Below are 12,901 nucleotides of genomic sequence, written 5' to 3'. Positions count from 1 at the left end.
AACGCGGAGCTGACGCGTGGATCCGTCAGCCAATGAGAATTTTACACGTGGAAAATCGGCATTGGTCGTGGCTATTAACGGGTTATCGGATCCAAAATCCGACCCGATAGCTTAACGGCGTTCCGTTACGGTGGATGCCACGTGTCGGTCACCCTTGACAAAAGCACTTCTGTGACGCGCGATTTATCGTCATGGAAGTGGACACTTCCGTGATGATAATTTTCGCAATGTCATGGAACACTTCTACGACAACACAGGTATGACTATCTTGATTTTGTCATAAATTTGTCATGGATGTACATGCATGATAGAAAACGCGACCTACTGTGACAAACACGTATCATCACGGAAGTGTATTTTTTTGCAGTGAAGCCAGTGCCACAAATATTGGGACTGCGAACTAGTTTCCATAATAGCATAATTAATACGTCAAAGCGTATTTGTACAAGCAGTGCAATAAGCAATAGGGCCATTTAACATGCCACAACCAAGGCAAAGCTGCGTGCGGGTACCAAAAACAGGTAGAGTGATCGTTGAAGGGGCCGCCTAGAGCTTCCCTTATGTGTCCGAGCTGCTTGCCGCCTTGGTGTATTTTATCCTTCGAAGGGGCAGGTAATCCTGCCTTCAGGAGGGCCTGTGGAAAAGAAACCTGAAAAAGAGAAAAAAGGGTAAAAGTGAACGCATGTGTGTATCCGGGGTCGGTCGAGCCGTACTGTTGATCACGGGCTAGCTATGCCTCCGTTGATGCCCATGGAATTTTGAGTGCGTAGTTATGTACGCGCAGTACTAATGCCGCCACCTGATCGGGACCGGGACGGAGGCCGAATTGCTAATCCAGCTCTTGACGAGCCAAGCTGTCATGCTGCAGAATGGTCCGGACCCTTTTGACAGTGTCCGGGAGCTTGGCCGCCGAATTGAGGTTCTGATTGAAAAGGCCGCTTTGTACCTCTGCTGCTAAGGCAGCGGTATGCTCTTCGGTACGAAGGGAGCGTTCCGTATTTCCATTGACTATTATGACGCCGCATGGTCCGGGCATCTTGAGCTTGAGATAAGCGTAGTGAGGTACCGCGTTGAATCGAGCAAATGCGGTTCGTCCAAGCGGTGCGTGATAGCCGCTGCGAAAGGGGACGATATCGAAGATTAACTCCTCGCTTCGGAAGTTGTCCGGAGACCCGAAGACAACCTCTAGTGTGATTGAGCCCATACAGCGGGCCTCTACACTTGGTATGACCCCTTTGAAGGTAGTATTTGTGGGTTTGATCCGGGATGGGTTTATGCCCATCTTGCGCACTGCATCCTGATAGAACAGATTAAGGCTGCTGCCACCGTCCATGAGGACTTGCGTCACGTGGAATCCATCAATGATTGGGTCGAGGACTAGTGCAGCTGATCCGCCATGCCGGATACTGGTCGGATGATCCCGACGATCAAAAGTGATCGGGCACGATGACCATGGATTGAATTTTGGGGCGACTGGCTCTATCGCATAGACGTCCCAGAGTGCACGCTTGCGCTCCCGCTTGGGGATGTGTGTGGCATATATCATGTTCCCCGTTTTGACCTGAGGGGGAAACTTCTTCTGTCCCCCTGTGTTCGGTGTCCGGGTATCCTTGTCATCGTCCTTGCTTTATGACCCCATCTCCTTGTTCTCGGCATTTAACTTGCCGGCCTATTTGAAGACCCAACAATCTCTGTTGGTGTGGTTGGCTGGTTTTTCAGGGGTGCCATGTATCTGGCACGGACGATCGAGTATGTGGTCCAGACTGGATGAGCCCGAATTGTTCTTATTGTACGGCTTCTTCCGCTGACCGGACTTGGAGCCACCGAATCCGGCATTGACCGCCGTGCCATTGGTATGGTTGCCATTGATTCGACGCTTGTGTCTGTTGCCTCGGGGCTTGCCGTTGTTATCCTTGGCTTCAGAGGCACCGGGTTCGCTTGCATTATTATTGCAACAGGCTAGCCAAATATCTTTGCCCATGCAAAAGCGGGTCATAAGTGCCGTAAGGGCCGCCATGGACTTCGGCTTTTCCTGCCCGAGATGTCGGGCGAGCCATTTGTCGCGGATGCTATGCTTAAAGGCCGCTAGGGCTTCGGCATCCAGACAGTCGACTATCTGGTTCTTTTTAATTAAGAACCTAGTCCAGAATTTCCTGGCTGATTCCACAGGTTGTTGGACTATATGACTTAAATCATCTGCATCCGGAGGCCGGACGTATGTTCCTTGGAAGTTGTCCAAGAAGGCTTCTTCCAAAGCTTCCCAGCCGCCGATAGAGTTTTTTGGCAGGCTGTTCAACCAGTACCGGGTTGGTCCTTTGAGTTTTAGTGGGAGATATTTGATGGCGTGGAGATCATCACCACGAGCCATATGAATATGGAGGAGAAAATCCTTGATCCAGACCGCGGGGTCTGTTGTCCCATCATATGATTCGATGTTTACGGGTTTAAACCCTTCTGGGAATTCATGATCCATTACTTCATCAGTGAAGCAAAGGGGGTGTGCGGCGCCTCAATATCGGGCCACATCGCGACGTAGCTCCGATGGAGTCCGTCTGCGGAGTTCGGCCCGAGAGTGACTAGGCTTGTTGCGTCTGAATAGGTGGCCGTCGTCACGTGTCGGGGCACGCCCTCGCGATCTATAGATCGATCTAGTATGCCCTGCATTATTATCCAATTTTTGCCGCAGGTCGTAGGTATGCCCCCGAGCTGTTTTATCTCTACCCTTACGGTGAGGTGGAGCGGGCTGGTGTTCGGCTTGAGTTGCCGCTTTGTCTCGACCCCGTGGTGGTCGATCCGCCGCATTGTGTGATGATGGTATGGGCTCCAATGCCTCATCATCGAATTGAGGTAGTAATTTACGTTGCGGGTAACTTTTGGCTGGGCGCTTGAGGCCGTATTCCTCGGCTGCCAGGACATCAGTCCATTTATCGTTCAGCAGGTCTTGGTCAACTTGGAGCTGCTGCTGCTTCTTTTTCAGACTCCTTGCAGTGGCTATTAGCCGACGCTTAAAGTGCTCCTGCTCGAGGGGTTCCTCGGGCACGATAAAGTCCTCGTTGCCGAGGCTCACCTCCTCCTCGGAGAGCGGATGATAACTACCGTCCTCCAAGTCTTCATTTATGGCCTGTTCGTCAGGGCTGACTTGCCCATCCTCCTGATTGTCCTGTTCGGCAGTTTGTTCGTCGTGGTCTTCTACGTCTTCGTCACCGTCCGGAGTGTTGTCGTCTGCTGTGTCGGTGTTGCTGTCCTTGCTACGGCGTGGTTTAGAGCGGCATCGCTGATGCCGGCGCTTTGGTTGTGTCTTAGGGGGGTCACCCTCCACTGGGTTTTCCTTGTCATCACCGCTATTATCTTTTGGCGTATCCACCATGTATACGTCATATGAGGAAGTGGCCGTCCATCGTCCGGTGAACAGCGTGGCTTGGGCCTCCTCTTCTCCGGCATCGTCATCCATACCGTCGATGTCCGGAGTCATAATCGAGTGTGTCGGTTAAGTCATCGGCAGTGGCTATGAAGTGGGTGGTGGGTGGGAAGCGAAATTCTCCATCGTCAGCCTACAGTTCGAACCGGACATAATTCGGCTGTGAGTCCCCCGCCAAGGACAGATTCTTTAATGAGTTTAGTACATCTCCAAAAGGCGAGTGTCGGAAGATGTCTGCGGCGCTGAATTCGAAGATCGATAACCGATCAAGCTCGGCGTCCGCGGACGCACATGGTTTGGAACTTATAGCCGGAAACGAGTCCGGAGTTCCGGTGACACAGATACCACATGAGGCTAAGTCTGTGTGCGGCTCCAACGCCGCGGAATCTGTGGCCTCCGTGGCGGGGTTGAGCTTCCCGTCCTCGGATGGCGCGATTTGCTCCGGATCTAAGGCCAGAGTAGTCACAGGAGCTATCTCCTGGATGTGGTCCGATGACAGACTTAAGTCATGTTCATTGAGGTGACAGGGAGCGGCTCTCGCGGTCTCGAATCCGTCGAAGATCAAGTCTCCGCGGATGTCCGCGACGTAATTCAAACTCCCGAATCTGACCTGATGGCCAGGGGCGTAGCTTTCGATCTGCTCCAGATGGCCAAGCGAGTTGGCCCGCAGTGCGAAGCCGCCGAATACGAAGATCTGCCCGGGGAGGAAGACTTCCCCCTGGACAGCATCGTTGTAGATGAATGAAGGGGCCATCAAACCTCTTGACGACGGCACAGTGGAACTCTCAATGAAAGCACCAATGTCGGTGTCAAAACCGGCGGATCTCGGGTAGGGGGTCCCGAACTGTGCGTCTAGGATCGATGGTAACAGGAGACGGGGGACACAGTGTTTACCCAGGTTCGGGCCCTCTCTATGGAGGTAATACCCTACTTTCTGCTTGATTAATCTTGATGAATATGAGTATTATAAGAGTTGATCTACCACGAGATCGTAATGGCTAAACCCTAGAAGTCTAGCTTGTATGACTATGGTAATGAGTATCTTGATCCGGACTAAGCCCTCCGGTTTATATAGACACCGGAGGGATCTAGGGTTACATAAGGTCGGTTACAGAGAAAGGAAATCTTCATATTTGATCGCCAAGCTTGCCTTCCACGCCAAGGAGAGTCCCATCCGGACACGGGTGCAGTCTTCGGTCTTCGTATCTTCATAGCCCATTAGTCCGGCCCATGGCTAACAGGCCGGACGCCCGAGGACCCCTTAGTCCAGGACTCCCTCAGCTTCTCTGCACACTCCGCGTCTTCAAGGACTGCCTGCATCATCGCCATCTCATCGGCGTACTCCTCGTCCGACGAGCCGTCGGACAACTCAGCATACTGCTCGTATATTACTCCAAATCGGAATCCATTGCTAAAAAGAAGAAGGGACAACTGTTTTCAGCTTCGGCGATTCACTGAACAGTTGTTGGGCATGGTAGAGGATGGTACCTGGCGGGGCGGTCGAAGGACAGGGGGTTGAACGGAGATGAAGGAGAAGTGGCGGGGAGCCCTGCTAGAGCGCCGGAGGCGATGGAGAAGCAGATTTTCGGTAGGGGGTGTGGCAGGGTAGCCGGGGTGGTGGAGCGGCGGCGACGCAAGAGAGAAAGAAGGAAGGAGAGAAAATGGGAAGGATGGAGTCCCGGGTCCGGACTCCCGCAGACCTCCCCAACTTTTGTCTCCATTTTGTGGGAGAAATCATGTCTGGACCGCCCCGCAGACCGATACAGGTCCTCGTTGGATGGCTCCCCCGATCCGAACAACCCGGTCCGTACGGATGCACGCGGTTTGCGGGTCCGCCTTGGAGATGCCCTTTGGAACCAACACATAGGAACTAGTGTTAGATTGCACCATCACAGTAACCGTATTTAGCAAATCTATCACCAAGTAAGTCAGCGGTCACCATCGCAATAGTGAACCTACAACAGGCCCCTCAAACCTGTCTCAAATGTTTGCGCGGGTGGACCGGTCACTAACCTATGAAAAAAGACCCACTCGGGCACCTCAAAGCGGCCCCAAATGCCCAGGTTGTCCGACACCCCTCGTATCCAGCCCTGCGCGCAGCTCCGACTGGGGCAGCTCTCTCTCTCTGGACTGCTCGTCCGTCGACCTCCTCACTCTCCGGTTGCTGATCCTCAAGGGCAGCGGTTGGTTTGACTGCCCACTTCATCGGCGCCACGGATGCGCACGCCCGATCCGAGGCGCGCGCCGCCCCCCGTGAGAGGCAGCGAGCTAGGGAAAGGGCGGCAGCCTCAGATGTGGTTGCACAGTCCTACCCCACCGCCCGCGGGCTGCCGGCAGTTCCCTATGAGGAGGAGCACCTCCTCGCGTGGGCTAGGCGCAGACGGACGCTGGCTGGCTCCATCAAAAAGACGTAAAGGTGCTCCGGCTTGGGTTGGAGCAGTCCGCACGCGAGGCAGTGAGAGTGGCTAAGCTAGAGAGGAAGCAGGACCGCGCCGTCCGGAGGTTGAAGGGCTTTGACTCCTCCTCCTCCAACGTCGCCGACGACTTTGACTCCAACGACCCACCTTTGCGGCCGACGCCTATGTGTACGTCTACAACAACGCCGGTGACCGAAAGGGCAAAGGGTCGAGGAAGTGGTGAAGCTCCGCCGTCTCTCCGTCTTCTATTTCAAGTATTAGTAATCTAGTTTAGAACTTGTCCGTTAGTAATATGGATTATGTGAACTATGAAGATCTTTTGGTAATCGGGTTGCATGCTTTAGTATAGATATAGTGTATCCGATTCGAGATACACCCATGTGGATGTAGCAATTTGAGAATTGTTGAGCCACTTCCCGACGGACGTATAGGATGCCGGATTTGTTAACCGCAGCTATAGATGCTTAGGGATAGTGGATTCGACTCTTATTATACCCCAACGTGTTTCGCGTGGGTTTTTCTTCTTGTTTCCCGTGGCAATCAACCTGCAAATCAAACAAAAATGGAGTTGTTTTCTTAACCAATCGATAGTTTGTTTGTTGTTCATCACGCGGTGAGAGCAAAACCGGTAATATACCCGAAAATGACGGCGTCACCAATGCCAAATCGCAGGCCTGATAGAACAACCAACCGCGTGGTACATGCGTGCAGTTTTATAACCTGCCGTTTTGTCCCTGAAAAGAACAGATACAGAAAAATTAAGAGCAATAGCTACCCTACCCAACCATGAGAGAAAGAAGAGCGCTGGCTACTCATGCTAGCAGTACGTGCGGACCGAAGCGATATATTTATTGCACTTTTTTTTAAGATATTAATCCCATATATAGGCGCATACACTTACTCTTATGAACGCACACACGCATACCATATTGGTATGAGCACCTTCGAGAAACTGAGACAGCATATCATTTTAAGATTTTACAAAGTCACCGTAAGCTCTCGTAGTCGACAGGAACTTTTCTTTCACTAAACACGCATCGCCACAAATTCTAAAATAAATTCAGGATAAATGCTAGTACCAAAATTTAAACTCTCTAAAAATACTATTATCCTCCTAAGCATTCAATCACACATTGGTTCGCGCAGAAGTATCTATCAGCCGTGGTGCGTGCGGCGATCTTTTGGCGTCTCGTCCTTTTCCGCCCGACCCTATCGCGCCGCGGAGCCACGTCCGCGTGTCTGTTGTTACATATACTCCTACCTAAGATAAGTCCGGTCCACGTCGCACTCGATCGATCGCCGTCGCTTTCGGATGCCTTGCCAATTGCCATGCCTAGTGTTCAAAAAAATTGCCATGCCTAGGTACGCGGGCGCGTGAATGGCGAGGTGAAAACTGCGTACTAGCACGACTTGAATCAAGTGATTCCAAAACGAAAAACATTGTTTGATAGGATGTCCAGTCATGACTTGCAAATTAGTACAACTCCACTAGAGAATGTTTGGTTGGCTCTTGGCAGGATTCCCTCCCAGAGTAGGAAAAGCGTCCATGGCGTGTTTTTTTTTTCTTTTTTGCCCGAACTGCAAACGTACTAGCAATAAATAATCAAAGCTGTCTAAAACATGCATGGTCGTCGTAGACATGAAAGAACATTTCCAAAAGCTCGAGGTCCACGGGAAAGGAAAATTCTTTTGAGTTGAGTACGAAAGCGACCCACGTGAAAACTTTCCGAGGATTCTAATCCTTAAAACCAAACAAGTTCAATACCACAGAAAAAGAATTGGATCAAAAGGGTTCTACAGATACACCCAAGTTAAAACAAGCTCAGCCCGCGCTTGATAGAGTATGCAGATGCTCGACCTCATAAAAACACTTTTTACAAATATCTGCAATATAAACAAAGACTCATGTTGCAACTTCAAAATAACATGAAGTGTGTCAAAACTAGTGCATGATGGCACTGTTGTGGACACTAAATGGTAAAACCAGACTGAATTCACAGTACAGACATGCCATCCAGCGCCATAGTCCACCTATTCTGAAGTAGAAAAGCTGCGAAATGCAGCAACCGGTGAAAAAACATGTGCAAACGCGACGACTAACATGCATAAAATAGTGATGTGGTGATGACTCACTCAAATACATTACTGAATATACTACATATCGCATAGCAGAAGAAGCATATAGCCTGAAACGAGTCCCATTTCTCCAGTTTACCAAGATTTATGACTTTAATTGAAGTTCAACTGACCACCCACCGTTCCAGACCAGCAACAGGACACGCCAGAAACCATATGACATGGGTACGATATGTTTTAACTTTATAAGACTCCAGGATGAGCAAGGAACGCCTCGGCTCCTTGCTCCGACACATACACATCAAAACACGGAACACCGGGGTGGGTTTCAAACGTCGGACGCCTTCGGGGAGCCCTCGGGAGTCTTTGGCGTGTCCGAAGCCTTCTTCGCCTTGTGCGTCTCCACTGCAGCCTTGAAATCTTCCCGGATGCCGGTATCCTTGAACTTCAGAGCAAATGTGGTGAGCCCACTCGGTGATTCGCCGATGCTGTTGATGCAAGCAAACGTCACGCCCTTCTTGTCCATGTCCTTCAGCGTCATGTCGTCGTAAAGGCTTGCATTCAGAATGAGCCGGTAGTTGCCCTTGGCCCTCATGACGAGCCGAGATCTCTCACCGCCAGATACCGGGATGTTCAGCTTCAGTTCACCCCTTCCTCTTTCCTTCCAGCCGCCGTCGAGGTACTCGTATATAGCAGAGTCAGCAGTGAATACAGCCTTCTCGTTCTCTTCGCCGGTTTCAACTGGGCCCTCTGACATGGCAAATTTCTTCGGTGCGTCTGCTGCAGTGGCGAGTGATGGGGCAGAACTCCCATTGTTGGTAGCACCAATGTTGAAAGAAGGGAATGATGAGCCATCACTCTTTAGCCCAAATAGGGGAGCATTTGAGCTGTCTTTAGAGCCCGAGCCAAATGAAAATGATGAGCCTGAAAATCCAGTTCCAGCCAGTCCTGTGAAAGCATTTTGGCCACTTGACAGATTGGTGAAGGAGAAAAGAGGTGTCGGCGATGATGACTGCCCTTTGTTATCAGCATCCTTCTGCTCAGATGATCCATCCTTGGTCCCTGATTCAGCTTCATCATTCTTCTCATCATCATCCTTGCTAACTTTATCTTCACCTCCAGCTTCATCCACTGCTTTCTTCTCTTCAGCATCTCCATCATTTGTTTTGCCCTCAATTTCAGATGTCTTGCTGTTATCTTCCTTGAGTTCTTCAACAACCACTTTGTCCTCACCAGTTCCATCCACTGTAACTTCTGCCTTGCCATCTGACTCAACAAGTTGAGAGGGTGCTTCAGTTAGGGCACTGGACTTGCCATTGCTAACATCAGAAGGTGGAGGCTCTGAGACTGTGATACTCGCTTGAGCAATGGAATCATTGGGGGTGAATCTAATTGCAGAGAAAGGATTTGAAGGAGCTGCTGATGGCTGCTGACGCCGAACCTTTACAATCTTCCGGGTTGCCATCACTTCTTCACTAGCTTTCTTAAATGTTCCTGTCTCTTGTTCCGATGAGTCATCATCAGGCTCAGGATGATCCTTGTTGATTTGTTTGTCTGCAACCCTCTTCCTAGAAGTTTGAGCATGTTCCTCGTCCGCCATCCTTACAAGTTTTGGCTACATTAAAATAATGAAAAACATCAACAAACTGAAGAGAAAATTAACAAAATAGTTTGCAGAAGTAACCATGCAACATCAGAGATTAGCACAGTTTTGATTCCTTCTTTTTGTAATGCACCAACCCACATACAGAATAAACCATAAAGCAAACTAAAAAATTGAAAGGGAAGCTAACATGAATACTTTCTTGACTTCACTCGGCATCTCTGTAACTAAAGACTAAACAAGAGTTGTGAAGGAAAACTATGTTGCCCATAACAACATGTCAAACGGTAATTTCTGGGTTGGCGCCGCGTGGGAAACAAATATTTTCCTGTGACGCAGTGTTGGCACAGTACTGACATACCAAAGGCATGGTATCATCTCCTAGAGAGCTAGAAGCCATGCGTCCCCATTATATGTCAGTCAGACAACTCCCGCTGTCTCGCATATGTCATGTGTGCAACATTATGCTTAAAGATATAGCCATATAGGTGCTATTTAGCAGCTAAAGCAGAATAATTTCTATACAGCAACAATCACAAATATTCAATCAGAGTACAAATAAAAATCTAGTCTACCCAAATATACTGATGTAGAGGAAAACTCCTAATGGCAGCCAAGCTGCAGTGCAAAGTTGATTGGCATGGCAAGAAGTTATGCAAAATTAAAAACATAACTACTTCGAAAATTAAGTACAATGGCAAACTTATGTAACATGCTGACATAACAAACTTGTGTGACTAAGCTAAATTTGTCTAAGTTTGTTTTCTGTATTGGATAATTGACATAACAAACAAAACTATAATACTGGACATTAGCCAAGTGACATAGGTAGGTGGACAAGTTACAGTAGATCTTATTGATATAGAAGGGAAAGCACCAAAGCTGGAGCTCAATATATAGCATAGTTTGAATGTTTTATTTGCAGATAACAAACTTTGCAGCCATAGTCATATAGACCAAAGCAGCCAGTCTTCATTACACCATGTTAGCGAAATTAACTCTCGAAGCAGAAACTCAATGATTTAATAACATATCTTACACAAAATGCATTATGGTAAACCTACATGAGACATTACTTAATGAATAGCACCAAGTTTCTTTGGAGATTGGATACTTTGTGTCACATAGATTCATCATAAATCCACATATATGTAACTTCGTAAGTTCGTAACTGACATGCCTAGCTATTAGAATTTCATTCCGCAACAAAAGCTTTTGTTTCATGTCTTCTACTAATATTGATGTTCCTCGCATGTTTTGGGTCTATATGTCAAATTACAATATTTCTAGGCATACATACATAGTTTTTTTTACAGATCTAGACATACATAGGAACATAGCTTTTAATATAAAGGTGTAGGTCAGATTATTATACTTTGTATAAAAGTAGACAGGAAACAGGGGGCAGGTCAAAAACTAAACAAGCCCTAGGCAAGAAAAAAAACTATCATACTAACCCTAACATAAATCCTAGAAAAAAGAAAGCACAAAGAGCAAAGACTGCATGCTTTAACTTATCAAAATGCTACAAAATTTACAATGAAGCCTGATAGCGAGTATGCTACAGCAAGCATATAACATATACAAAGAACTAACACTCCAAAATTAAACACCAAGATGGGTCACTAAATGGGAATTTTCTCTAAGAAAGTAGGAACCCATATGAATAAAACCATCCATAGCACAGGCTAAGCACCACAGTCTCGTTTTTGCTGTGAGAAACCAGGAAGAGGTGCGGCTAATCCAGATCTTCCCAGTGCCGTCTCAACCTACTCAACGAGTGACCCATTACCGCATCCAACAACCTAGCTCACGTCTCAACCCTAGCCCGAGAGACGGAGCGCGTGGTCCTCGCTCGGCGCGTGAGAAAGGGGAAAAACGCAAGGGAGGATAATTGTCGCACCTTGAGCCGGGGAGACGAGCGAAGCCGGCCGGATCAGGACGGCGGAGAACCTCCGGCGGGGGGAGCTGCGACGACGACCGGGCGAGCCGCTACGGAGGACGGCGACGAGCTCGGCCAGGGAGACGGAGACGGAGGCGGATGGAGACGACGAGCGCGCGCGGAGGCGTAGCCGGGGAGGAGCAGCGCGAAGAAAACCTAGGGAGGAGAAGCGGGCGACCAAGGCGTGAGCCGAGTGGCGACGGCGGCGCCTAGATTTTGCTCCTCCGGAAACCCTTCGTGGTTTCTCTACCTGGTTGAATCCAGCGTGATGGGCCTTGGTGGGCCGAAAAGGCGGAGCAACGAGATAGAAATTAGGAAGATGTTTTTTTAGGACTCCAAGAAAAAGGAAGTTATTTCTTTTTATTTTACCCCTAAAAAAAGGAAGATTATTTTATCTCGCGTATCGAAAGGAGGGTAATATGTAATCTTTCCCTTTATATTATGGTAAGGGTTTGAACTGCATATATTTGGCAATTATGACCAAGTTTATGTGACTGAACAAGAAAAAATGAGGCTAAATTGCATATGTGTCAAACTATTAGCAAAGCTATTAAAGCCGGCACATCATCTTGAAATTTACGAAGTCATCGTTGGCACCTCGTCGTCGATGGAAACGTCTCCTCCCACTGAATGCACATCACCGGAAATCCTGAAATAAATCCAGAAATAAATGTGAGCACCAGAATTTGAACCCTGGTGGGCTGAGGATACCACCGTCCCTCTAACCATCCAACCACAGGTTGGTTCGCAGCTATTAGATCCATTAAATTGACAATGTATATGCATTTTATCGCCCTTAAGCACTATCTCTCATTTTGGACTCTAACTAATACTCCCTCCATTCCCTTATATAAGGTGTATTTGTTTTTTGATAAAATTCTAAAATGTAAGGTGCATTTCTTCTAATCTCTCATAATTCCCCTGTTAGCCCTTCAGAAAAAATGAAAGTATCTCTCTCCTGATTGTTTGTATCTTTTCTTGTAGCAAATGAAGGAAAGTATCTCTCTATCGGTTGCATGTATCTCCTACTTTTCTGGACTAACTGATTTACTTGCCACTAACCAAAAAATTTGCCGAGGGTAATTTCGTCCTAACATGTCTATAATTTTGTGTCTTGGTCACCGTGTCGAAAATAATGCACCTTACATAGAGGAATGCAGAGAGTAAATGTTAACATAGCAACCTACCTAGAAGTTGCCTCCATGGACTAGAATAATTGAGTTGACCTGGTTCGATTGCTATAAGAGAACAATTGATTTTATTTTTTACGGAAAGGCCAAAGGCCATATATTGAGTTGCACAAACCCTTATAAAAAAAAGGCTTGGAGTGTTTTATGTCGGTTTGTTGTGGGCACTGTTGATTTCCTCTCTTGTGTCGCGTGTCAGTGGGTTTATGGGTTTCTCACCGGCGATTTTTCTCTGGTCCCATATGTCGATGGGTTTGT

The 12,901-nt window shown here is 48.1% G+C and overlaps 1 protein-coding gene across 1 annotated transcript; it reads right to left on the bottom strand.

Annotated features, from left to right (window-relative positions):
• Positions 1-7,977: 7,977 nt before the first annotated feature.
• On the bottom strand, positions 7,978-11,736 carry LOC109753994 (nuclear pore complex protein NUP50B). Its single transcript, XM_020312921.4, has 2 exons — positions 11,418-11,736; positions 7,978-9,526 (listed from the first exon to the last, which is right to left on the bottom strand). Exon 2 carries the CDS (start codon positions 9,509-9,511, stop codon positions 8,240-8,242), a length of 1,272 nt encoding a protein of 423 aa, XP_020168510.1. The 5' UTR covers positions 9,512-9,526; positions 11,418-11,736; the 3' UTR covers positions 7,978-8,239.
• Positions 11,737-12,901: the final 1,165 nt, after the last annotated feature.

Source organism: Aegilops tauschii, chromosome 1, assembly GCF_002575655.3.
Source record: "Aegilops tauschii subsp. strangulata cultivar AL8/78 chromosome 1, Aet v6.0, whole genome shotgun sequence".
Lineage (NCBI taxonomy): Eukaryota > Viridiplantae > Streptophyta > Magnoliopsida > Poales > Poaceae > Aegilops > Aegilops tauschii.
Note: the sequence above shows the minus strand (reverse complement) of the source record. Positions and strands in the feature narration are given on the sequence as shown.